General features: G+C 51.7%; 2 protein-coding genes across 2 annotated transcripts; one reads left to right on the top strand and one right to left on the bottom strand.

Annotated features, from left to right (window-relative positions):
• Positions 1–10,446: 10,446 nt before the first annotated feature.
• Positions 10,447–14,296, top strand: LOC306955468 (uncharacterized protein KIAA1958-like; the record flags this gene model as incomplete). The annotated part of the gene is made up of 3 exons (XM_079546765.1): positions 10,447–10,479; positions 10,527–11,712; positions 13,461–14,296. 3 exons carry the CDS (start codon positions 10,447–10,449, stop codon positions 14,294–14,296), a joined length of 2,055 nt encoding a protein of 684 aa, XP_079402891.1.
• A 1,459-nt stretch (positions 14,297–15,755) lies between these two features.
• MISP (mitotic spindle positioning) lies at positions 15,756–21,969 on the bottom strand (the record flags this gene model as incomplete). Its single annotated transcript, XM_079546764.1, has 6 exons — positions 15,756–15,842; positions 16,068–16,106; positions 16,200–16,390; positions 16,588–18,550; positions 21,562–21,709; positions 21,896–21,969. The coding sequence occupies 6 exons, from the start codon at positions 21,967–21,969 to the stop codon at positions 15,756–15,758; spliced, it is 2,502 nt and encodes an 833-aa protein (XP_079402890.1).
• Between the last annotated feature and the right edge of the window lie 636 nt (positions 21,970–22,605).

The following is a 22,605-nucleotide window of genomic DNA, read 5'->3' as shown; positions in this document are numbered from 1 at the left end:
GTAATCCTGACTTCTTTTGTCCTTGAATAGGCTCTACATCAGCATAATTAAAAATGTCAAACATGCTTGAGAAACTCTCCAAGTTGCTAAAAATGAATGTGAATTTCCTCTCCACAACCTCGCTTCATCTTTCCCTTACTCTGGCCTCAGCCTTACAAAGTGGTCTGTTTCCAGCCCTTCAGCATAGTTTGCATTCCACTGCCAAGAATGAACATTTATTTATACAAACAACCATCCTTACAAGCACATCTCCCTGTGCTATCCCAGGGCAGTGAAAGAAACTTCATTTCTGTCCTCTGCTGTGTTGCTGAAGTTCTATATTTCTTTTCTTTATTCAGAGCCTTTTTGTTTTTTTTTTTCTCAATAAAAGTTTGGTGCAGTTCAGTCACCTTCCATGCTACAAATCTGTTCAGAACGAGACCGGCATGCTCTTCTATTTCCTTACAATGATTTTATTTTATTGTGCTCTAATGATGGTGCCAGTTTCCTGATAAACCACCCAGGGGGTCTCGGTGGCTCGGCAAGCAGGATTTAAAGAGATCTCACTCGTGTGGGAACTCAGAGGGCTTTGTGTAACTCAGAACTGCAAGTCCAACTGCCTGCTTTTCTCACTGCTGCTTGGGAACCTGGTTCTCCCAGCTCCATTACTGGGCTGCTGCATGACGCTGATTCTTCCATCAGCACAGGTGACGCTGTAAAAGGGATCAGTGGTGAAAGAAACAGCAGCTACCAGGTGAGCAGCGTGGTAACAGACTCCTGTGGCAGGGGAGCCTGAAGCTCATGCATTATTTCTGAAGGCTCTCCATTGCTCGCCTGCCAGGCTGAGGTATTGTTCAATGAAATGCTAGCTCATCACCTCTGTCCTCTGTCGTCAGGCTGTCTCCCATTGCATCTGCTGTATAAATGGATATAACACAGATGTTAGATGACTCCAGACGAGGGAATTTCAGATTCTGAGCGCAGTTCGTTTAAATGAAAAGAAAAAAAGAGCCCTAAAAGAGATAGAGAGGCACACAGAGAGCATCTTGAACATCTCCATTAGATGTATACATCTGCAAACCGCTGCTCACTTACTGTAAGCATGCCAGGTTTGTCTGTGCGAGAGCCAGCTCCCCTTCTCAGCTGATGTAATTGTTTGTAACTAGGAGTAATATTTAGATTGATCATATTTACAATTACCTCCACCAGGGAATAAGACAGAGTGGTTTTCCAGGGAAATCTCTCATTTGCATTTTGAGGTAAGGGAGAAACAAGTGACCCCCAAAGAACATGGAATGGCCCAAGGGGAGAAATGCAGAGACACAGCTCTGTTTTGGAACTGCCACAACTGTGCTTCCTCTGCCCCTTCCCTCACATTCCTTTTGAGGTCCCAAATGCAGTTTATAGGTGCTTCAGCAGCACAGCTGAATTAAAGCACTTTTTTCCACATCAGTTCAAGAACAAATATTTCCAAATACATCTGAAAAAGTAATGGGGCTGACATCAGACTGCTGCATGCCTGCCATGAGGCCCGCATTGTCATACAGGCTAATAAAGACATCATTTTCCCAGGGCTTCAGCTCTATTAAGCACAGAGCTCCAAATGATTTCCTACTTGGATCAAAGATGTGTTTGTTTCAGTGCCACTTAAGTTTAAAAGGCAATACTGGGAATGAATGAAATCTCCCCAGTGGCAGCTGCTGAGGTTCAATGGGTTTGTCAGTGCCATAATTATGCAGCGGACGTCTTCTGTTTGCTGGCCCATATGTTCCTGGAGGATGTTATGTAATGGAAGCAGCACAGCAAAGCCTTGCTCCAGGGCTGAGGGGTTTTGCTTTTGTGCTAGGAGGACTTGCTTATGTTTCCAATGGCAAAAAAAAAAATGGGAAGAAATGTTCTGATCTCAAACCAGCGTGGGTCTTATTTGCTCAAAGTAGATGGAAGTGTACAAACAGAAGCAGTCACCTACATCCAATGTCCTCAAACCAGACTTTTAACAGGGAAACTGGCTACTTACTGTTATTATTTACATACATGCTGGTTACAGCTGCTCTCTGCAAGTCCATGCTCCACCTCGCTAATGTTAGGAGTGGTCACTGTGATCAGTGGCAGTTTGCTATGATGCTAAGAATAGATGTGGCTTCTTGTCCTGCTGCTCTGCCCCACAGCACTTCTTTGTCACCTTTAGGTCTGGGTGCTGATGAGAAATGTCTGCTCATTAAGCAGCTCTCTCCTTGTCTATTGTACACCACATTTTCTGTGTAACAGACGTGAGAGCGGACTGAGATCTCCAGGGTGTTAAAACAAGCATCAAAAGAACATCGAGACATGAACCTGCAAAACGTGAAGTCGGGGAGGATCAAGAGAGCTCAAGTTCTCTGTTGCCAAAGAAACAAAGGAACACGATATCCTCTAGGATGTTTCATATTTAATTTGGTGAGATGCTCAGACGCGGGGGCAGTGAATGCAGAGTGCAGTGACAGCACTGTACCAGCAGTGCCTCGTGTCAGCTGGTTTGCAGAACCTTATGCACAGCTACCTGTGCCTTCTCTAAACATCACCTCTCGATGTGTGTTCTCCTTAAAAGCACTGCATCGACACAAAAGAGACTCCTGACGACTGGGCCATTTGGAAAGGAAGGAACAGAGGCATATCTTGAGCACTGGAGATCTGTACTGACTTAATTCTGCCTTTCACACACTGCAAGCAGCTGAAGTCAACTTGAACTGAGACATTCTTCCTACGTAGCCGAGTATAGTTTAGAGGGACAGCTATAGGTGTTCTCTCGCATTAAGGACCAGGTTTACAAATAAGTATCTAACTTCACTTATTGAGAAGATACTTAATCTCAGTGTGTTACTTCTGCAACAATGTAAGGCAGCTAGCAAGATTTGCCCTGCTGAGCTTTGCCTGAGCGCTGCGCTCAGCAGAGGAGCAAAAAGGCTGTAATGCAAACACGGGAGCAGGGCTGTGGCTGTAACCCAGTGCTTACAGCCAGGCCAACGTCCCCAGAAGCACAGCACAGACAGCTGTTTGAGGAGCATATTTAGGCTGCGGGAAAGCAACAGCCTCGGTGATTTTCTCAGACATGTTAACTGATGCCTGAGTCAGCTGAGAGCACACACTGGAAGATCCAGTAAGAGACAGCTGGCTTTATGGTTATGGGCTTGGAGAGATTTCCAAATTGTGACAATTACAGCACAGAACCCCAGACCTGAACTCATTCATTACCTCTTTTTTTTTTTCTCTTTCTTGAATTTAGAGAACAGACTTAATTATTTGTTCTTGCTCACACTTTGGAAAGAGTGTTATCACTGCTGTAGGACAAAGGTTGGCAAGCTTTTATGGATGCTATGCCAGAGTGTATTTCTCTTTTCCAAATTAGTGGTTAGGTGTGTCAGTGCTGGTTTTGCTATCTCTGCAGAGGCAAGATGCCATCCACCTGTGGTATTTTTCACCTGTGAGACTCAGCTCCTGCTGAACTCGGGTGGGAGACAGAAACTGGGAGCTGCTGCCTGTTAGGGTGTTTCTCCAGATGACGCTGATGCCAGCTTCTGCCCAAGATGCCACTCAGGAGTGACTGCAGACTCAGCTCTGGGGGCAGAGAACCTTCTATTCGTTTCTATTCCACACAAAGGATCTTCAAGTTGCTTTAAGATCACTTTTCTAAATAACTAATATGTTCTTTCTCTCTCTTATTCCAGGCTACCCTGTCCTCTGAGTGCTGGTGAGGTCCTTGTCTTCCCTCCCTAGATTGCAGTGCTCCGTGAGAAGCTTCCTGAAGCACCTCCAGAGACCCAGGAGGAGGTAAGGGACACAGTGACACTTCAAAGACAACAGCAGAAAATCCTGCCAGAGCAAAAGCTCCAGTGGTGGGAATTCTGCTTCCAGGAGCCACAGCAATTTAGTATCACATCCAAAGCAAACCTTCATAAACACCTGAGGTGCAAAAATGGGAATTAGCTCTTTGCCTGTTGCTAGCAAGACTGACTTTGCACCTACCCCCATACTGAGTCATCACAGATCCAAAGTGCTTCCAAAAAGGTGAAATCCTCAAGCCTGGAAAAGAGTTAAGGTGTCAGTAGTTAAAATCATTCCCTATTGCTACATATATACATATGTATATATATAGGTTAGTATGTCTCATTGTGAACAATTAGGTCTAATTACAAGTCACGGTTTCACCACAAATATCATTTAATAACAATTTTTCTACCGCATTTCATGCAGAGTGTTTTATGAAGCATTTACCCCCTGCTTGTGGTTAGGCAATGTGTGATGGAGAACAGATGAAAAAGCGTTTGGGTTAAGGTCAAATCAAATGCACAGGTCAGTGCTGGGAACTTTGGGTGATGCTCCTTCCAGCCAACATCACTGCAGGTTTCTCTTTAGTTCAGTAGATGTTAGGAAATGTGCCTTTATAACTTTAGCTAAAAAGACTGTCCAGAAATAGACAAAACTGCAATGAACATCAACCGCGGAACAGGAGAAGAGAAGCAAGTTCCTTCCAGCAGATTGCCAAATGGGATGTTCATATTTAATCATAAAAAAAAATAACGGAGAGAACAGACGCTGAAAGCACTGAAGATCCAGTAACAGCCTCATCGCTGATGCGAGGGCTGCGCACGGGGAGGTGCTCAGCTGAGCAGCACCACCAGTCAGCACTGCGTTTTCAGCAGCAAGACAGCCGGCTTCCTTCGAGTCAGCACATCGAGTGCAGAGAATCGTGGAGTCATTTGAGGCCGGAAAGACCTTGGAGATCATCACCTCCAACCACCAGCCTGACCTCCCGCAGCCCAGCACTGCGCCCGTCCCCGAGCGCCATTGCTGTCAGCGCCCTTCTCGCCTGCGGGGCAATCGAGCAGGCGGAGCCGCGGTGGTGGGCGGGGCCACTGCGGTGGGCGGGGCACGTCGATGGGAAGGACAGTGTTGATTGGCGCTGCCGCTGCGGTGGGCGGGGAACGTCGATGGAAGGGACGGTGTTGATTGGCGGGGAGGCGGCGGTGGGCGGGGACTTGGAGGTGGGCGGGGCGCAAAGCTCATCCCGGCGGGCGAGCGCCCTCTGGCGGGGTCGCGCCGTGAGTCCGCTCCCTGCAGAAGGGGCGGGGAGGAGCGCAGGTAATGGCTGTGGTGTGCGCAGGCTTCGTGAAATGGTGAGGGTTAGAATCGTCGTAGGAAATTACCATAGACGATGATGTTACCACATGACTAGTGAAGCTCGAGCTTCCTGAAAAATACCGCAAGGAGTGAGGCGAACAGCTACAAGAATGGAAAACTCTCGTACAAACACCTCCTTGCCAACAGACATCCTCTCCTGTTAATTAAGTGAAAGATTATTTTAACACAATCAGCTGCTGGGGAATAGAGCAATTTCCCACAGTCTGCTCCCTGCTGACACAATGGGGCACTCACCCCTAGTGCAGGTCTGGAAGGAAAAAAAAAATAAATAAAAAAAAGGAAAAATAAATCAGCCTACATGTAGAATAGTTATGGAAAATAACAGCCCCCTCCCCCCTGATGGCACTCATCCTAAGTGTGAGGCTGCTCACAAATGGCAGCACTAACAGGATAAGCAACACAATTGTGATCGATGCTGTAGCATTTTCCACCCAAGTAACAGATTTGCCCTATTCCAAATTCAGCTTTTACTTTTTTTTTTTTTTTTTTTTTTTGCCTATTTATAGCAGTTCGTGTTTTAAAATTAATTTTTTCCTTTACTACATCTGTTTTTAGAGGCTGATTACTGCTTGTTGGAGCAGGCGAGCCATTGCCAGCTGGCTGCAGGCTTTTATTGGCTCTGTTTGAAGAAGACTTGATTTAGAGCTCACAGTTCTGTTACAAGGACGGCAGCCATGTAATGCAGACCCTCAAGAGAAGACATAATTAGGACTCGGATGAAAAAATGTGTCCAGTTCTTTGGACCAAAAAGCTCTTGTTTAAGGAATGTGGTTTACTGTATGCTAACATTTAACATTTAACTCTGAGGGCTGGTTTGTGCAATCAGATCCGGCCCTCTCTCACACTGCTGGATGTTGCTTTCTCTCAAAATACAGACATGCCACCCTGCAGCAAGTACTAAGTATCTCGGGAACTGCATTTCTGCAAGCAGGGAAGGAGAGGTGGAGCAGAACAGAGCAGAAGCGCTGAGAAGGCTGTGGCACATTGTGGGGAGGAAAGGAACAAACGTGGCAGAGAACAGGAAGAACGATGTGCTGGGAAATGATTAATCCACCCCAAAGGCCCTCGCTAAGAAGCTGTGGGACAAGTTCAATGGTTTTTGGCAGCCACGAGCAATTTCTCCTCCACTCTCGGCCCCCTCCTTGCTCCTTTCAAGCTGTGCTCAAGCACAACTTCCTCTCGCTGCTGCCCCAGACGCCCTGTCCCTCCAGCAGCGTCCCTCACCCCTTCTCTGCAGCTCTCTGGCAGCCCATCCCCTCCTCTACGCATGTTTTACAGCTGTCCTGTGTCCCTCCACCTCCAATAAGTGTTACTCAAGCAAGCAGGAACAAACAACCCATGCTGGGGGAGGGGGTGGGAGCCAAGTTTAAGAACTGCTGCTCTGTATCCTGTTTTTCAACCGGGATTGTTCCAGTTTCCTGCACTGTCTTATCTAGAGCTGAAAAGCCAAAGCTCTCATATTTACTTGCTTTGTGCATGCCTCAGCTTTCTAATCTGTGAAACAGACCTTATGAGACATAAGAGAAACACATCCAGGACTATTACAGGGTGGAGGGACAGGAACAGCGTGGTTAAAGGGCTTCCAGTGTCTGTACAATTAGGCTCTTTATTTAGTTCTCCTGCTTGCATAAGCCTGCGTACATCACAGAGAGTTTCAGACAACCACCCCCATACTGTAGTGCTGCATGGAGTTCATGGAAATGTAAAAGGGTAAAGCATGGATATTTATGTCAGGTGATTCTGGGTAGCAACCTTACTAAAGAACTGTTCTCAGAAAGGACCGAATCTTTTCCCCACCACACAAACTAGGCACAGGGAAGTCTTAAATAGGAAGAAGCATTTCAATGCTTGTAGTCAGCTTTAAGGGCTCCACTGAAATGCTGCAGGCTTCTTTAAAATGCCTGACCACGTTTTTGTTGTTTAATCCATAGAGAAAATAAGCATATATTGCCTTATCTTGAAAGCTTACCAGTGTGGGGCCACGAGAGAGCAAAACAACTTTTTGTTCCCCTTCTTTCTCCTGGTAAGCATGAATTCACGTAACTGCAGGTTCCATTAATGCAGTGATTTCCCTATGGGTTAAAAGCAAACAAACATTCCCTGCACAGCTCTGGAATTTCCTGCTTTTCTGCACGAAGGTGTGGGTTCCACATACAAACCCCAAGCTCTGAGCCCCTTCCCCACACAGAGCCTGTTGTTGCTGGAAGCAGGTAGTGCTGTAAACACATTTTTTCCCCTTTCTTTAATTCCCCCCTTTTTGCTCAGTTCTAACAGTAAATTCAGTCTTCCTCCACTTTACAGTTTCTTTGGAGGTGCTCTCAACCAATGTAAATAAGAAAGCAGGACTGGGCTGAAGAAGTACCCTCATATGATTACCAGAGTTTTTATTTGGACCTAAATCTGAAGAGAAAAAAGGGCTTTTTCAGTGAGATCAGGAAAAGGAAGACGTGTGCTTGGAGATAAGGAGAGATAAAAGCATTCCAATTAAGGGCTCCCATGATAGAAATCAAGATGATCGTCTGCCAACTCAGTAACTTCATGGCCTTGTGACCACGCACAGCTTCCATTTCTGTTACCTTTTCCCACACTGGGTAAGGGCCAAAGTGATGCATGGAAATTCTTTGTTTGCCCAAGCTGTCCTGCCCCCTGGGGACAAGTTACACACGCTGAGCTCCAAGATAAAGCTCTAACTTCAGGAAGAGCAAAACAGTTCTCCCAGAGCTTAGTTCAGCTTTTAATGGGCAGACAGAGGCTGAGGAGCACTGCAGGGAGCTGCCCAGTCCACTACTTTAAAGCAAGCAGATTTCTGTTAGAAAATTCCTTAAAAATCCTGGCTTTGCACGTTTCACAGGCTTGCATCTGCAAACAGCACTGATAATTTTAGCCCAGAATGCTTTGCTATCAATAGGAAGCCTTAAAAAGGAACGCATGGATTGATGCTCGTGTAAGAGCAGAAGGGCTTTGCAGAGCTTTGCTGACATGCACGGATTTCACTCCAAGCTGCAGTGGTTCTGATGCTGTTCATTCCTTACTGGGATGTAAAGCTGACCTGACAAGAAAGATTCGAGCTGTGCTGTTCTTGCTGAAAGGGACATTCAGTGCCACCATCCATCACCTGAGCTTAGAGAGAACTTTTCAGCTTGTGCTTTGCCTAACTAGGATAAAGAAAACCTGTTAATTGTTCCGCAGGTGTTTGTTAGTGCCTGGTTCAAGAGGACTCCCTCATGCTGAGCAGTTCAGAAGTCCCCACCCCTTTGATGGCCGTTTGTTTTCCTTCCTCTTAGAACAATTACGCTTTTGCCTGAACGTTTTGCATGCTTACTCACTCGGGCTCAGCATTCAGCAAAGCACGTTTTGCTTTGGCATCAGCAGACTGAAGCATTCATTTAAAATTCAGCGTTCCTAAGTGCTGTGCCAGCTTGAGCCGTGGAGCCGGGCTGCTGTGCGGCCCCAGAGCGTGCTGCTTTCTGGAAGTTCTGAATCGACAGAGCAAGGTTTGTGTAAACACACTTGCAGGAGCTCTTCAGCACAGGAATGTGGCCAAGCAGTGGTTTCCCAATCCCTGGGTTCTGTTTGTCACCACACGAGGGCTGCCCCCACCACGTGGCTCCTGTGTTCCCCAGCCCCACTCCTTCCTCCTGGCAGCTGGGCTGGGTGCTGGGCCTCATCCTGGCCTGCCCTGGTTGGGGGAGCACAGCATGGAGTGGGCTGGGTGCTGAGGGCACACAATTGGATACCTGCAGTACAACTGTGCACCTACAGTCTTTCTCTCAGTTTAACTAACCTGAAGTAAATCCCTGCAGACAAACAGCATGTTCACAGCTTACAGAGCGGCCCTGCATCTGTCAGCTGGGATGGTTTTCTTCCATCTTCTGCAGCTGGCTTGGAAGAGCAGCACACAGAGCTGGCAACCAGCCCTGCAGGCTCAAGCTCACAGCCTGCAGGGCCAGAGCTGCTCCCACAGCCAGTTCAGACAGGATTCCAGTGCACAGTGCTTTCAGTCGGGCATCTTTTGCTGCCACTTGATGTAAAACTTGTAATTAAGAACAGATTAAGACTAAGGCTGGAGTAAAGGCTGCCATTACGAACGGTGAATTCATGCAGCCTCAGTCACACAGGGCATCGTGGGGCTTCTTGGCTCTGTTGCAATATCAGGACTGACAGTAAGGTGTGTAACCAGTGATGCAGGAATTACAGCATCCTTCCAGACTATGACACAGAAATGTTTCTGCATGTCAGTTTGGAGAACTTCAGATTAATAGCCACAAAGTGCCAGGGCTGGAAGGAACATCTCCCTTTTGAAATTCTGTTGCCAATACTTCTATTTTGTTCCAGTTTTTTTGGTAGGCTCTATAGGCAAATCTTCCAAATATTTACGTAAGCCAAGCATTCTATATAGAGTTCTTTTGGACTAAATGTGATTGCTTACCTCTGTGAAGATACATGTCCTGTGGAAGCATCTATTTTGGGCTGAACGTTGGAAAAAAGTAGCAGCATCTGCCAGCCAGACATTTTATATATGTATGTACAAATATATTTTCTCTCTCTAAATATACACACACACACACGTATGATGGTTATTTTAGGTCCTGAGAGAAAAAGAAAGGATATTCTACTGAATTCCACACGAAAGAACACCCAGTGAGATAAAAACAGCAGCATGGTGAGTACATCTTACAGCATAAATTCTACCCAAACCAATTGTTTCTAGCAGAATCAGTTACAGCATTAAAATTGCAGAATTTTAGACACGTGGCCCATTTTTCAGCTTCTGGGAAGCATCCTCCCAGCAGCACAACTATGAGCCCTGTTGGCTGCAGGGAGGAGGGAGGCAGAGGAGCTGATTGCTGATGCTTCCTCTTGTTGTCTTCCATCAGTGAGTGCAGAATTGGTGATAGGTGCCAGCTTGCTCAGGGCACAACTCAGATCCTCTTCAGTGAGGTGCCTCCCCCTCAGCTGAGCTGCAGTACCTGCTTGGGTGACTCAGCAAGTGTGTTCACCTTAATTGTGCTGAAAATTAAGGACACATGTGAGCAGCTGCTGTGGCTCAGCTGCAGTATGACAAATTCTTAAGCACAACTACTTGATCAAGGCACAAGCCCACAACTATGCATAAATTGCATTTGTATCCATTATAAACTCACCGTTCCAGAACCACACCCAATTACCCTCCAGGTCTTCAAAGAGGAGAATCTTTTAAATGATGATGGTTATTTTTAAAGAAAGAACCTACTGTTTTAGAAAGGATCGAGAGAAGGATCACTGATGTGGAGTTGTTATTCTGTCGGGATGGGGCTGAAAGCAGCCCCCAGGATTACCACTGTATGCACATCCCCTTTCACTTAATCACTTCCAACGTGTTTTTGCAGTTTGAGAGCATGGCTGATGAAGCCTGCAGCAATGCCAGCTTGCTTTGCAAGGATCTCTCCAACCTTGTGACCTGGGCACACACACATGGGACCATATGTGTTCATATCCCAGCCCTGGAAACCGTGCAGAACGTGGGTCAGCCTCGCCAGGAGAATTCTGTTCTGTGGATTTGTGGAGCTGGACATGCCTATCACTGGACGTGTGAAGATTTACACTTTGGAAGCAAGGAAAGGAATGAGGCTGCAGAAAAGAGAAGGAGGCAGACATCCTTTGGGGCTCCATCACGAGGTGCTGCTGTAGGTGAAAGCAGGATCAGGATGGCCTCGTCTTTTGAAAGGCCTCCAAGAGACAGCGCTGCCACGGGATCACGTGGCCCTCAGCAAAAAGATTCTGTCTGCAAAATACGTAATGAACCAGCAGCCAGACCAAACCAAAGAAACTGCAAATCCATGCAACCAGGCTCTGCAGCAGAGCAGCATTTGTCAATAGCCATAGACGAAATCAGAACGGACCCCCACGAGGTGAAGCTGGAATACAATGAAGATCTACACATCATCTCTGATGATGAGCAGCACGCACTGAGTGCAGAAAACCAAGAAGAGAGAATCGACCAGAATGTTCTTCCATGGTCACCACCTGAAGATGTAACTGCTGAGGCGGGTTTGCAGATGTATCGTGATCTGAAGACAGAAATTAACAAGCAGGCAGTCACCTCTACATCTGGCTTCACCCCCATGGCAACGCCTCCCCCACCTCTTTGCTGTATTCTAAAATCTCCTGGGAGAGATCGAAAGATCCTGGAAAGCAGCTTCTTGAGTCTGGGTCCCCTCAATCCCACAGCGTCTGCAAGCGAAAATTCAAGAGCGAGGGATTCTGCTGGCTCAGCAGCACCAAAAGAAGATTTAGAATTGATTCCTATCTCCAACACTGAAGGAAAAGCCCAGCCAGAGCAACCTGCCCCTGTGATGTTCTTTGAGCTTGAAGCCACAGTTGATGTCCAGCAGCAAATCCACCTGAGCTCTACTGAATGCAGCGTCTCAGGAACCTTGGACTTGAATGACAATGCCACCGAGGGCTCTGCAGAGGACAGCAGGCTGTCAGGCTCTGAGCAGACCCCTCATCCTTCAGCCTCACTGAGCCCACAAGGCAGGAATGCCAACCAACCTCCTGAATCTTCCAAAACCAGTAAGATGCCCTGGAGCTTTAATCACGGGAGGGTTTGTGGGCACCTTTCACTTTCCCAAGTAATTACAGGAGGGGGACTTCCTTTAGCTGGCAAAATGGGTATTGTAGCACCTAAATAAATGCGTCCTATTTAGGTCATGCCATTTCTACCAAAAGGGACTAAAAATATTCCTACACAGATAATGCCTTTTACTGAGATACCCAGATGTTGCCTTGGCTGTAGCTTTAACCCACTTTGAATATCTTGGTCTTTCATTTGGTATCACCATGCAGCATGTTGGCTGTACTTAAAACAGAATCCCTGTGAGAAACTGGAACCAGAGATGTGAACTCTGGTCTCACAGAAGGAAAAAAAGAATGAGGAAGTAACTTTTAAAGCAACAAAACAGAAATTTTGGCTGAAACTCTGGCTTAGCATAGGTGTGTGCTACACCGGAACCTTGCTACCACATACCAGCTCCACATCATTTGATTGAATGATTAAACACCTCAAATAAAATGCAAATGCCCAGGTTTTTAAGGGCGTTACAGTGAGCCACATCATTTGCATTGATAACTGTTTGCATGCCTGCAGGTGCTGTTCCATGTCAATCCATGTAAGCTGCTGGCTAGTCAGCTTCATGGCTTGGTTTTCTAGCAGCCAGGTGTAAGCACTGAGGCATCCATCTCTTCCCATGGACTGCTCACTAACAAAACAGAACAGGCAAAACACTGAGACAGCAGCACAGCAGAATCCACCTCCATCCAGTCACAGCATTTTATGATTGCTAAGCACATACAAAATAGCTCAGTGCCAGAAGAAGGACTTCTAGATGTTGGCTTGGAACCCTTTTTAATCTACCCCTTCTTCAGCCCTGGAAAAATCACAGGTGGGCAGATGGGGCTCTACAGCAACCCAAAGAACTAATGTCTCATGCCATGTGGAACTTGTAGATGGGGCACTGCACAGCAACTTAGAAAGACCCCAGCTGGCTTCCCTTCCTTTAAACATATTATTAATCTTCTCTTCTTCCTTACTATTCACCCTTAACTTTGGGTTCATGCTTTTATTTTACAGTGAGAGCTTTCCTGCCCTGAAGAGATTTCAGGGCAGAGGAAAGCTCTGAAATATGTCTTACATAATGAGGTCCAACATTTTGAATGTATGAACTGCAGGGTGCTCGGTCCTGAGGCAGATGACAGGATCCACATCCAGGCTGCCTCCCATTCATTTGAACAGAGCAGACTTTGGCCCTCGGGGTCACCACAAAATACAAGCCAGAGTAGTTGCAAATTGCTGAAAGCACACCAGGGCCATTTTGGCTTGTTTGAACTTTGTGGCTAATGCTGCAGCAGCAGGAGTGGAGCTGCTGGTTATGAGCATGGTTATGAGCATGGTTATGACCTCAAAGTCAGCCAGGGCAAAATTCAGTCCCTTACTGACAGAAAGACAAGCCAGCAATGACAATTACAGCTCCCAATAATTCTCTCCTAATTAAAACATGATTCAAAAAGAAAATACCTTGCAGTTATCTGGATGGCAGCATGCAGATTCACCATTTAAGTGAGGAAAAGAAGACAGGCTGTCCTTCCATGTCCAGATAAGTGCTACAGAGCGGTGTGGGCAAGTCAGAACCAAAGCTTTAACAGAGAGGCTTTGTGACTGCCTGATTTTTAAAGGGAAGGGGAACATTATTCTGCATCTCTTTCTGTTTCACTGATCTCCTCGCTAGCTGTCACTGATCACAAAGCTCTTTCTTATCTTTTAGATGTGCTGAGCAAGAGAAACCGCAGTGCTGCCAGCATCAAAGTTTTCCGAGAGTGGCTGGATGTGCGCTGCCCTGCTGAGACACGTGAGATCCATAAGCTGCCACCCAAAGACCTTGATCATTACCTGGCCTTGTTCTACACGTCTGCAAAGAAAAACAACGGCATGGATTTCTCCCCTGGGTCTTTGCGGTTCTTTCAGAGCAGCATTGACAAGTACCTGATGGAGCACAGCTATGAGTACAGCGTGGTGAAAGGACCCGAATTCAGGGCATCTCAGGAAGCCTTGAAACAGAAGCATGAGCTTCTGTCTCAAAGAGAGAGAGAGGAAAAGTGGGCTCTTTTGGAGAACCTGACAGATGAGCACGTGGATAACCTCTGTAAGAAGGGGCTGTTAAGTCAGAACGACCCACAGGGCTTTCTGCACCTGATGTTTGTAAATATCATTAGGGGGTTTGGGGCGAGCACGCACAACCAGGGCCACAATCTGTACTGGGGGCAGCTGGTGCTCAGAAGGAACGTGGCAGGGCTGGAGTACCTGGAGTGGAAGCACGACCTCAACGCAGAGGAAGCCGCAGGGCAATCGGCTCCACTTCTCTTTGCCAGACCCAACAGCCCCAAAAGCTGCCCAGTCCAAGCTTATAAGAAGTATGCAGAGAAGAGGCCGGGGGACATGCTGCACGATTATGACCCGCTGTATCTCTCCCCCAGACACATGTGCTCCATGTGGGACCAAGTGTGGTACAGCAGGAAATCGCTGACCAAGGCCAAAATGGGGAAGATGCTGAAAGTCATTCTCCAGCAAGTCAAAGCGTCTGAAAAGAAGCTCAGGAAATAAAGGCGTCCACTTAATTTCTGCTGGAAAGGAGCGTGTTCTGAAGTTGGGTTTGAGAAGTTTAATAGCAATGTTTAGCAAAGGTTGAACGTCCATCCCTTAGAGCACAAGGCCTACAGGTTTGCACTGCTTTCGTTCTCGGGTGAAGTGAAAATCTGTTGTTCTATAAACAGCACTGATAATTCAGTTAGTTAGAAAAGAGGTGTGAAGTTTTCGTGTTTGCACAAAGTCAGTGTTCTGCAGAGTTATTAGTGATGTGATAGAAAGCTGGCATTCACTGAGATAGGGCTCGTTAGCTGACACAATCGACTTCCTCAGCTGTTCAATTGCCATTCGTTCAATATATTCTCTCCCAGTCCAGGCAAGTTGTTGAATTGTTGATGCACTCGAATAAAACAGTTTTGCTTGACATTGTTTGCCTGTCCTAAAGCAGCAGAACAAAACAAGAAGATGCCGACAGATCAGCCTTTCGTTTCCCCTGTGCTGATCTGTTCAGTCCACACCCCAAAGCTGGCTCATGGGAGGCTGACACCCCACAAACCAGGTGGCACCACCCCTCAGCAGAGCCCTCTCACCATCACACCGCTGTCTCTTGCTTCCCTGGGCCGCCGTGAGGAAAAAAAAACCCCAAACCACACAAAAAGCCAACAAGCTGTTGGGGCTGGGGGTCCCTTCCCACCCCCCGTGCTGTGGTTCTGGGATTGCCAGGCTCAGAGAGCAGGAATGTGGGTGCTGAGCAGCCCTTCCAAAGGAAGTGACTGCTGAAGGCTTCTGCAAAACTGCTTTCTTTTCCCTTTTTTTATAGGGGGGATTTCAAGCCACCCCCCTCCACTGTCGGTTCTGAGACCGAAAGGGGAAGCAGCAGAAGGGAACCGTGCTGCACCCGTGAGCAAAGTGCAGCAGCGCTTTTCTGCAAGCAGGAGGGGAGTCCTGCAAAGCCGCTGCCCTGGGGAGCAGCACGGCGTCAACGTGGGCCCCCAGCACTGCTGCAGGTCTGCCAGCTGCCAGACACACAGACTGCACCAAGTGAGAGTGACAGCTTTAATAAATTAGCAATATAAACAGCATTAATGTGTCATCTATGGCTGTGCCTCAGCAGATCAACGACTCAATCAGAAGCCTCGATTTCTCCTCGGTGTTGCACGTCAGCCCCGGGGCTTTCCTGGGTGTTGCCTGAAAGCCTAAAACCACTCCAAAACAAAACATTTATTTTTATAAGCCAGAAACACAGCTTGCAATGAGAAGGACCTTCAATCACCGTATGATTTCTCTCCGTCCAGCCGCCTCCTTGCAGAAGTAATTAAAACAAAATGATCAGCCTTTAAACAAAATGATCAGCGTCCCTGCCTTTAAATAAAAACAAACTATTGCTTCACCTCAAAGGGAAAAAGGTGAAAGCAATTCGGATGTCGAACGGATCGGATCAGCCGCTGGGATCTGCGCAGCCCCCCCTCCCCCCCGTTCAGTCGCTGTCGGTGCTCAGCTGCCCGCTCTCCCAGCGCTGCCCCATAGCGCTCTGATGCCGCACCACCCGCGTGCTCTCCACCACCTGCGGAAACAGCACACTTTTATTAAATGAAGAAGCCCTTGATTATTATTATTATTAATTAGTTATTTGAACAGCCGCCCCGCTCGCAACCAACGCTCCCAGCCCCGCGCTCCGCTGCCCCCCCCCGGCGGCTGCGGGACGAGCAGGGCCGGACTCAGCCCTCAGCCCCGCACCGCGTCATGCGGCACAGCCCCCCCCGGAGCCCCAGCACAGACAGGGCCGCACCTCCGTGTTGATTCTGTCAATGGGTTCGATGCCCGCGTACTGAGAAAAGAGAGAAACAAAAGTTCAGCGCATCCTAGGAAAAGAGGGAAGCGCCTTTCACACCACCGGAGCGCTCCCACCCCCACGTCTCACCTTGCCCTCCTCCTTCGTCCTCCTCCTCCTCTCTTCCGACGGGCTGCACCGCAACGAATCGGGGCCGGAGCTCTCGGAGCAGCTCAGCCTCAATGGGGTGAAGGACGAGACCAGGCCCAGAACGCCCGGTTGCTGCGGGGCCAGGACCGGCGAGCTGGACACCGAGTAAGTGCCGCTGGTACCCGAGGCGGCTGCGGACAGAGAGAAAGAAAGAGACGCTGCGTGCGGAGCTCCGCGTCTTCCCTCCCTGCCCCTACAGCTGACGGCTCGCTGCCCGCAGCCCCGCACTGCGACGTGCCGTCCTGGCGCTGCGAGACGCGGCACGGTGCGCTCCGGTCCCCAAACGGACACCGTCGGACTCGATGAACGCGGTCAGCCCTGCTCTTACCCGAGCTGTGCCTCGAACGGGAGCTCTCCCTGGACGTGCCGTCCCCGCCGTCCATCAACCGCCTCCTCCGCTGCTCCTGCAGCTCCTCCTCTCGCTGCAGATCGCGGCGGATCTCGTTGTCGATCAACGCCGAGCGCTGCGGTCTCCACGTGCGCAGGGTGTACTGCTCATCCCGGCCGTGCTCACCGTCGGGGCTCCGCTCCCTTCTCGCTGCGCTCCGCGTGCCCATAGAGTCGGAGACGGCGATGCGGGGCTGCCAGAAGCTGAGGGCGAAATGCTCTTTGCGCAGGACGGGGCTCGGGGTGGAGCCGGGCAGCTTTCCTCCCGCGGAATCCTCCCTCGCCCTCGTGCCGGCGGAAGAGCGCTCGTACAGCCAGAGCTCATCCCGGCCCCGTTGGTGCGGAGGGGTCGCAGCGGGGCTGGAGAAGGCCTTCCCGGTGCGGGTGCCGTCGCTAAAGCCGTCTCCGGGGCTCCGAGGCCGCTCGGTCACCCGGCGGCTGGAGGACGGCGGCTGCTCCTCCTGCTCGAAAACCCTCCGCAGCTCGCCCAGCTCCTGCGACGTGCCGCGGTCGTAGAGCCCCGGCAGCCTGCCCTGCTTCCGCAGGTCTTCCTCACGTTTTGTTTCCTTTTCTATTTCCTTCTGGACGTTAAAGGATGCGCGGCCTTTGTCCTTCCCTTTCCTTCCCTGAGCTGGGGCCGCGTTCAGGGACAGCAGTGGTTTGGTCTGGATCTCCACCAGCTCGCTGCTGGACGTCAGCCTCTGCATGCCCCGCTCCTTCCATAGGCTCTCCTCCCTCTCCATTGCCCGCCGGATCTCCCTCTCGATGGGCGTCTCACCGCTGCCCTCCTCTGAGCCCCTAGCATCCTTCACATCCTCGAGGCCATTTGGGACATCGCTGCCATTGCTGCTGTATCCAGCACTGTACATCTCCCCCAGCCCCGAGTCCAGGTCGTCCCTGGACGATGCTCTGGCCAGGCCAAGTGCTTTCCCCGTGGGATGTGACACGTTGGTGTTACCCTTCCCATGGGCATAGCCCTCCTCCTTCCCCGAGGCCTGGTGCTGCACGCTGTACACCGTGTAGATGCTCTGGTCCATCCTGCCCTGTGTGGGCTCTGTGGTGTCACCACGGCCCCTCTCAGCCCTCGTGGTGGTGTCAGGGCTGTGCCACTCCTGCCTGGAGGTTCTGACCGTCACCTCCGGCCTTGGGGACGTGACGTACCCTGGGCTGAACAAAACACCAGGGCTGCTCTTCTCCAGCATGAGGAACTGCTGCCGCGCAGCCGAGAAGTTGATCTGCTCCCTGTCGATGCTCTCCGGGTCCACGGTTGTCACAGCCCGACCCGGGGAGGGCTTGTCAAAGTGGATGGCAAAGGCACCGGGGACGCCGTGGCTTTGCCCACCTGCAGTGATGGAGCTCAGCTCATCCGCGGAGCTCCACTTCTCAGCCATAGTGGAGCTCTTCCGCACCACCTGGCCCCGGATCACCTCCCTCCTCTTGTCCTCCAGCTCCTTTGCTTTTTCGGGGGAGATGTTTGGGGGTTGCAGCCTATATGGGTCTGGCTCATCATCCTCGTACAGCTTGGAGGGCTTCCTCTCGCCCCTGTAAGCCCTCAGGTCATACAGGTTCCCTGACCGCACCACCTCCAGCTGGGACTCCCTGTCTGGGGATGGGTTCCACACATCCTTCCCAGTCTCCAGGAAATACGAAGGTGACTTCAGCCTGCTTTTCTGCTCGTAGCCGTTCTCCCTCTGGCTGCTGTAGTCAAATATATCATCGTCTCCATCCATGGATGCATCGTTGTGGTCGCGTGTGTGCGGGAACTGGAAGACCATGTGCCGGGTGACCCTGTCCATCGCGCTGCCGCTGTCAGCATCCAACGCTTTGCTGAGCTCTTCCTGGGGCTGCGTGGGCTCTGCGCTCACCTGGGGGTGTCCGGAGTGCAAAGTGAGATCCTGCTGGCCCTGCGGGTGGAAGAAACATCAGGTGGGGCTCAGGGAGCAGCACAGCTCCTGACTCAGAACATCCTCACCCGCGGCGTCACTCCTACGAGCAACGCCCGAAGGCCGACGCCGTCCCATGAAACAACGATGTTGTAAAAGCTTTTTGCTCCATTGACCTACAAATGGCAGTTTTTGGGCAGCGGTCAGGGAGCTGCCAACACCCACACCCTGCCCTTAACCATGGGCTGCCATGGGTACCGTTGGGTACGTGGCCTCATGGCTGGGATGGGTGCTGACAACACCGTGCTGAGAATTTCTTGTCCGTTTATAGAAAGGAAACTCCAAATAACTGCAGTCATTGAAACAGTAAAGATAACAAAAACGGTTTCGGGGCTCATAAAAATAGGAGACTTTAACCCATGTGTCACACAAAGGAGTAAACATCTACCCTGACCTTGGCTCTGGTCTTGCTGCCACTGACTGCTCCGAGACCGGATGAGAAAGCAGCTGCCAGGGCAGGGCAGGGTGGCACAGATGGGTCCCAGCCCTGCAGCATGCAATGCAGCACACAATGCAGCATGCCATGCAGTATGCAGTGCCTGCCCAGCCCTGTGCTGGGGGACACAGAAACCCAGCAGGAGCTGGGTGAGCAGCACCTCATGCCCTCTGCTCGCTGCATGCCTTTGCAGTGCAGTGCTGCAAGGTGCTGCATTCCACCCCCCTGCCATGCTGGGGTATTTCTGCCCCTTTCAGGATGGGCAGAACCTGGGGATGGGCAGCACTGATGCCAATAGGAGCAGTTGGGGCATCAGAGGTGCTGCGCAAACCTGGCTCTGCTGGGAAAGGTCTCTCCTGGCTGCTCTGTGCCTCGGCTAAATTCCTGTAACCTCATTAATTCCCTGCCTGTAATTCGTTATTGCTGTTTTACAGCCCGTGGTGAACCAGGTAATGAAAACTCGCTTCCTGCCCACACCTTATCATGTCAGGAAGGGGCAAAAGTCCTCACTGGGTGACACAGTAACACCCAGCTGGCCTGATCCTGGCATGCATCGTACCAAAAAATCCACGCATCCCATGCGTATGGACACTCCTGCTCCCAGCCCTGCTGCTGTGCTGAGACACACTGGGGTGCAAGCTGGGGTGCCGCAGTCAGCCCTGCACCTGCACCACACGTAGGGTTGGGGTGCACACACACCTCCTGTGCCCACCCCTGCCCTCAGCCCTCTCTCCTGCCCCGCCGCGCTGCACTTACAGTCCTGGAGCCATTGGTGTGGGGGTCCCATGCCCTGGGCTGGCTGTGGAGGGTGCCCAGCTGGGCTGTGTGCTCTGGGGAGTGGCTCAGTGGTGCGGGTGCTGCGTGGCCCTGATAAGCTCAGCCAGCCCCGGTGGAGGAATTCCAAGAATTCAGCTGGGCTCATCGCTGGCCCCTGTTCAGTCTCCTGTTCCCAACCCCCCACGCCACCCACAGCCCTGTGCCGGAGCTCCCACGCCTGCAGAGCCGCTTGGATCACAGCACTGACCGCTGATGCACCAATGCAGCAGTGCGCATTCATGCACCGACCACGCGCTGCTGCACCAATGCAGGGCTGATGCTCCTGCACCCCTTCCTCCGGGCACCATCTGCCTTCCTGCAGCTACAAAAGCCCCAACAAGAGGTGGAGTTACAGCTCCTCTGCTCCAGCCACACGCCCTGGCTCTGTGGTTGGCTCAGGTGAATCTCGAGCTGCTGCCCTGAGGCAGGGTGGTGGCATGGGGACGCGGCCGCTGTGCCACCAACATCTTGCTGCTCTGAGCCACGCAGGGCTGGAACTGCAGCAGCTTGACCCCCTGAGCAGCCCACAGGCTGAGCAAACACACAGGCAGCTCTCACTCTCCTGTTTATACCCTGGGGCCTCTCCTAGCTCGGTGCTCACCATGCCAGCTGCCTGATAACCCCATGTTTGCACAGGTGGGGCTGGGCAGGCGCTGGCATTGGCATGGCAGCTTCGGTGTTCCTGGTCCTATCATCAGCCCCCCCCATCCCTCTTCTTTCCTGGGAACCACATCCCCTGCCAGCAGGGAGCCACCCTGTGTGAATACAGGAACACGGGGCCTTTGCATCCAAAGGCTGAGGATGGGATTGCAGTGCAGTGGCTGTGGTGATCTCAGTGCCCTGGGGCCCAGCAGGGCAGCACTGTCACCATCAGCTCTGTCCTGAGCCCAGCTCCCAGCTCCAGCACCCAGCCTTGCGCCAGGCATCGTGGCTGACCCTGGGTAGTGCCCACTCCATGCTCTGCTCTTCTCTTTGGGGCAGGACATCCCCATCCCCATCCTGACTGCCCCAGCCTTATTCTCACCGAACAGATCCCACCCATCCCACGCAGCCCATCCCTCCCTGCCTGCTGCCTTGGGCCCAAGAGGAGCAGCAGTGCCATACCCCACTGGTCCTGGCTGTGGAGCACTTGGAAATCCCATTTACCCCATCCAGCCCCGTACCACCCCAGAGCTCCCATGGGAGCAGCCCAGCACCCCCTTACCACGCAGACGGTGTCGGTGGCACGGCGACCTGCAGCTCTGTGTTTCCGGGAGGGAAAGCAATGCCTGTTTTACTGTGGGGCTGAGACAAAGTCCACGCCAGCGGCCGCAGAGCACCACACCCTGCAGTGGGCACAGCCGTGTGTGCACAGCCCTGGGGCAGCTCTGCCAGCGGGTTCAGCTGGGCACGGGTCCCAAATATGCCCTGGGATCCCAGGCATGATTTGATGCCAATGCTGCCCCCTGGGTGGAGCGAGATCCGTGGGACCCCCACCAGTGCAGAGATGGGCGGAGAGGTGTAGCCACACAGTGGTGATCCCCTGAGGTCCGTACCCCAGCACTGCCCCCTTGGGATAACAGGTCCCTGACTGCCACATCCCCATCACTGTGCACGCAGCATCACGCCAGCATCGCTCCCCTCCCAGCATTCCACAGCCCGTCCATCCTCCTCTTCCTCCCCACTCCCCCTGGCAGCTGGCTGGGAATGGAGAGAGGACAACCAGAGCGCCTCACCTCACCTCCACCCTGGGCTCCAGAGTGGCACAGAGGACCTGCCATGGTGAGGAGTACTTAAACACCTCCACTCCTCCGTGCTGCTGTGGTTCTGGGAACAGCCACCTCCGTGGCAGTGGCAGGGGATGCAGGGAGTGAAGGCTCTGTGCCCAGCTGACAGGAGGGGAGGGAGCAAGGGGTTGCATCCTGCAGCAGCCCGGCCGACTGCAGCTCTGCCTCCACCCCAGGCAGGTTCAGCCCCTGCACTTTGGGTGCATGGGGCACTTGGTGCCAGTGTGAGGACAGGTAGGGATGTCCCACAGCCCTGCTCACAGCTCTGACCACCCAACACAGCTTCACCGAGCCTGCAGCGTGCTGAGCTGAGGGAAGCGCTGCACAGGGGGAGTGGGGAGACAGGGCCAGATGCGCTGCATAGCCTGCTGATGGATCTAATCCGTGGCACTTTGTGGGAATGGCACATCCCACCCCCATCATCCCCATCATCACCAATCCCTGCATCCCAACCCCCAGCCCAGCCCCTTCAACCCCCCCAAGCCCAGATGCTGAGCACAGCTGGAGGTGCTCCGGTCAGCTTGCTCCCCAGTCAGAGGCAGAGACAGCGGGCTGGTTATTCACACAGTTTATTTGCTTGGTTCAGGTGTCTTACAAACAACGGGGGGGGTGGGGGGGTGGGGAGGAAGGGAAACTTCAAACGGCTTCATCACAGGTAAAAAGCACGGGAGCGCGGGAAGTGCACTTCAGCTGAGCTGGGGGGGGGGATGGTGTGAGGCTCTGCAGGCTGGGGCTGGGGCACGGCCGGGTCCTCACTGCTGCTGCCTCCCAGCCCCAGCCCTGCAGGGCCCGGTTCTGCTCCTGCCTGGGGTCGGTGCTGGGCCCAAGGGGGACTGAGGAGCAGTGGGTGCTGAGGGTGGGAGGAGGCCCTAAGTTGGGGTCAGCACCCAGGGAAGGGGTGGAAGGAGGTGACATGCAGCCCCGCTGGGGGCCTGGATCCCCAGGGATGAGTGGGGCAGATCTCCCCAGCACCCCATGCCTAAGTGCTGGAACTGCAG

Source organism: Tetrao urogallus (genome assembly GCF_951394365.1).
Source record: "Tetrao urogallus genome assembly, chromosome: 25".
NCBI classification, from domain to species: Eukaryota; Metazoa; Chordata; class Aves; order Galliformes; family Phasianidae; genus Tetrao; species Tetrao urogallus.
Note: the sequence above shows the minus strand (reverse complement) of the source record. Positions and strands in the feature narration are given on the sequence as shown.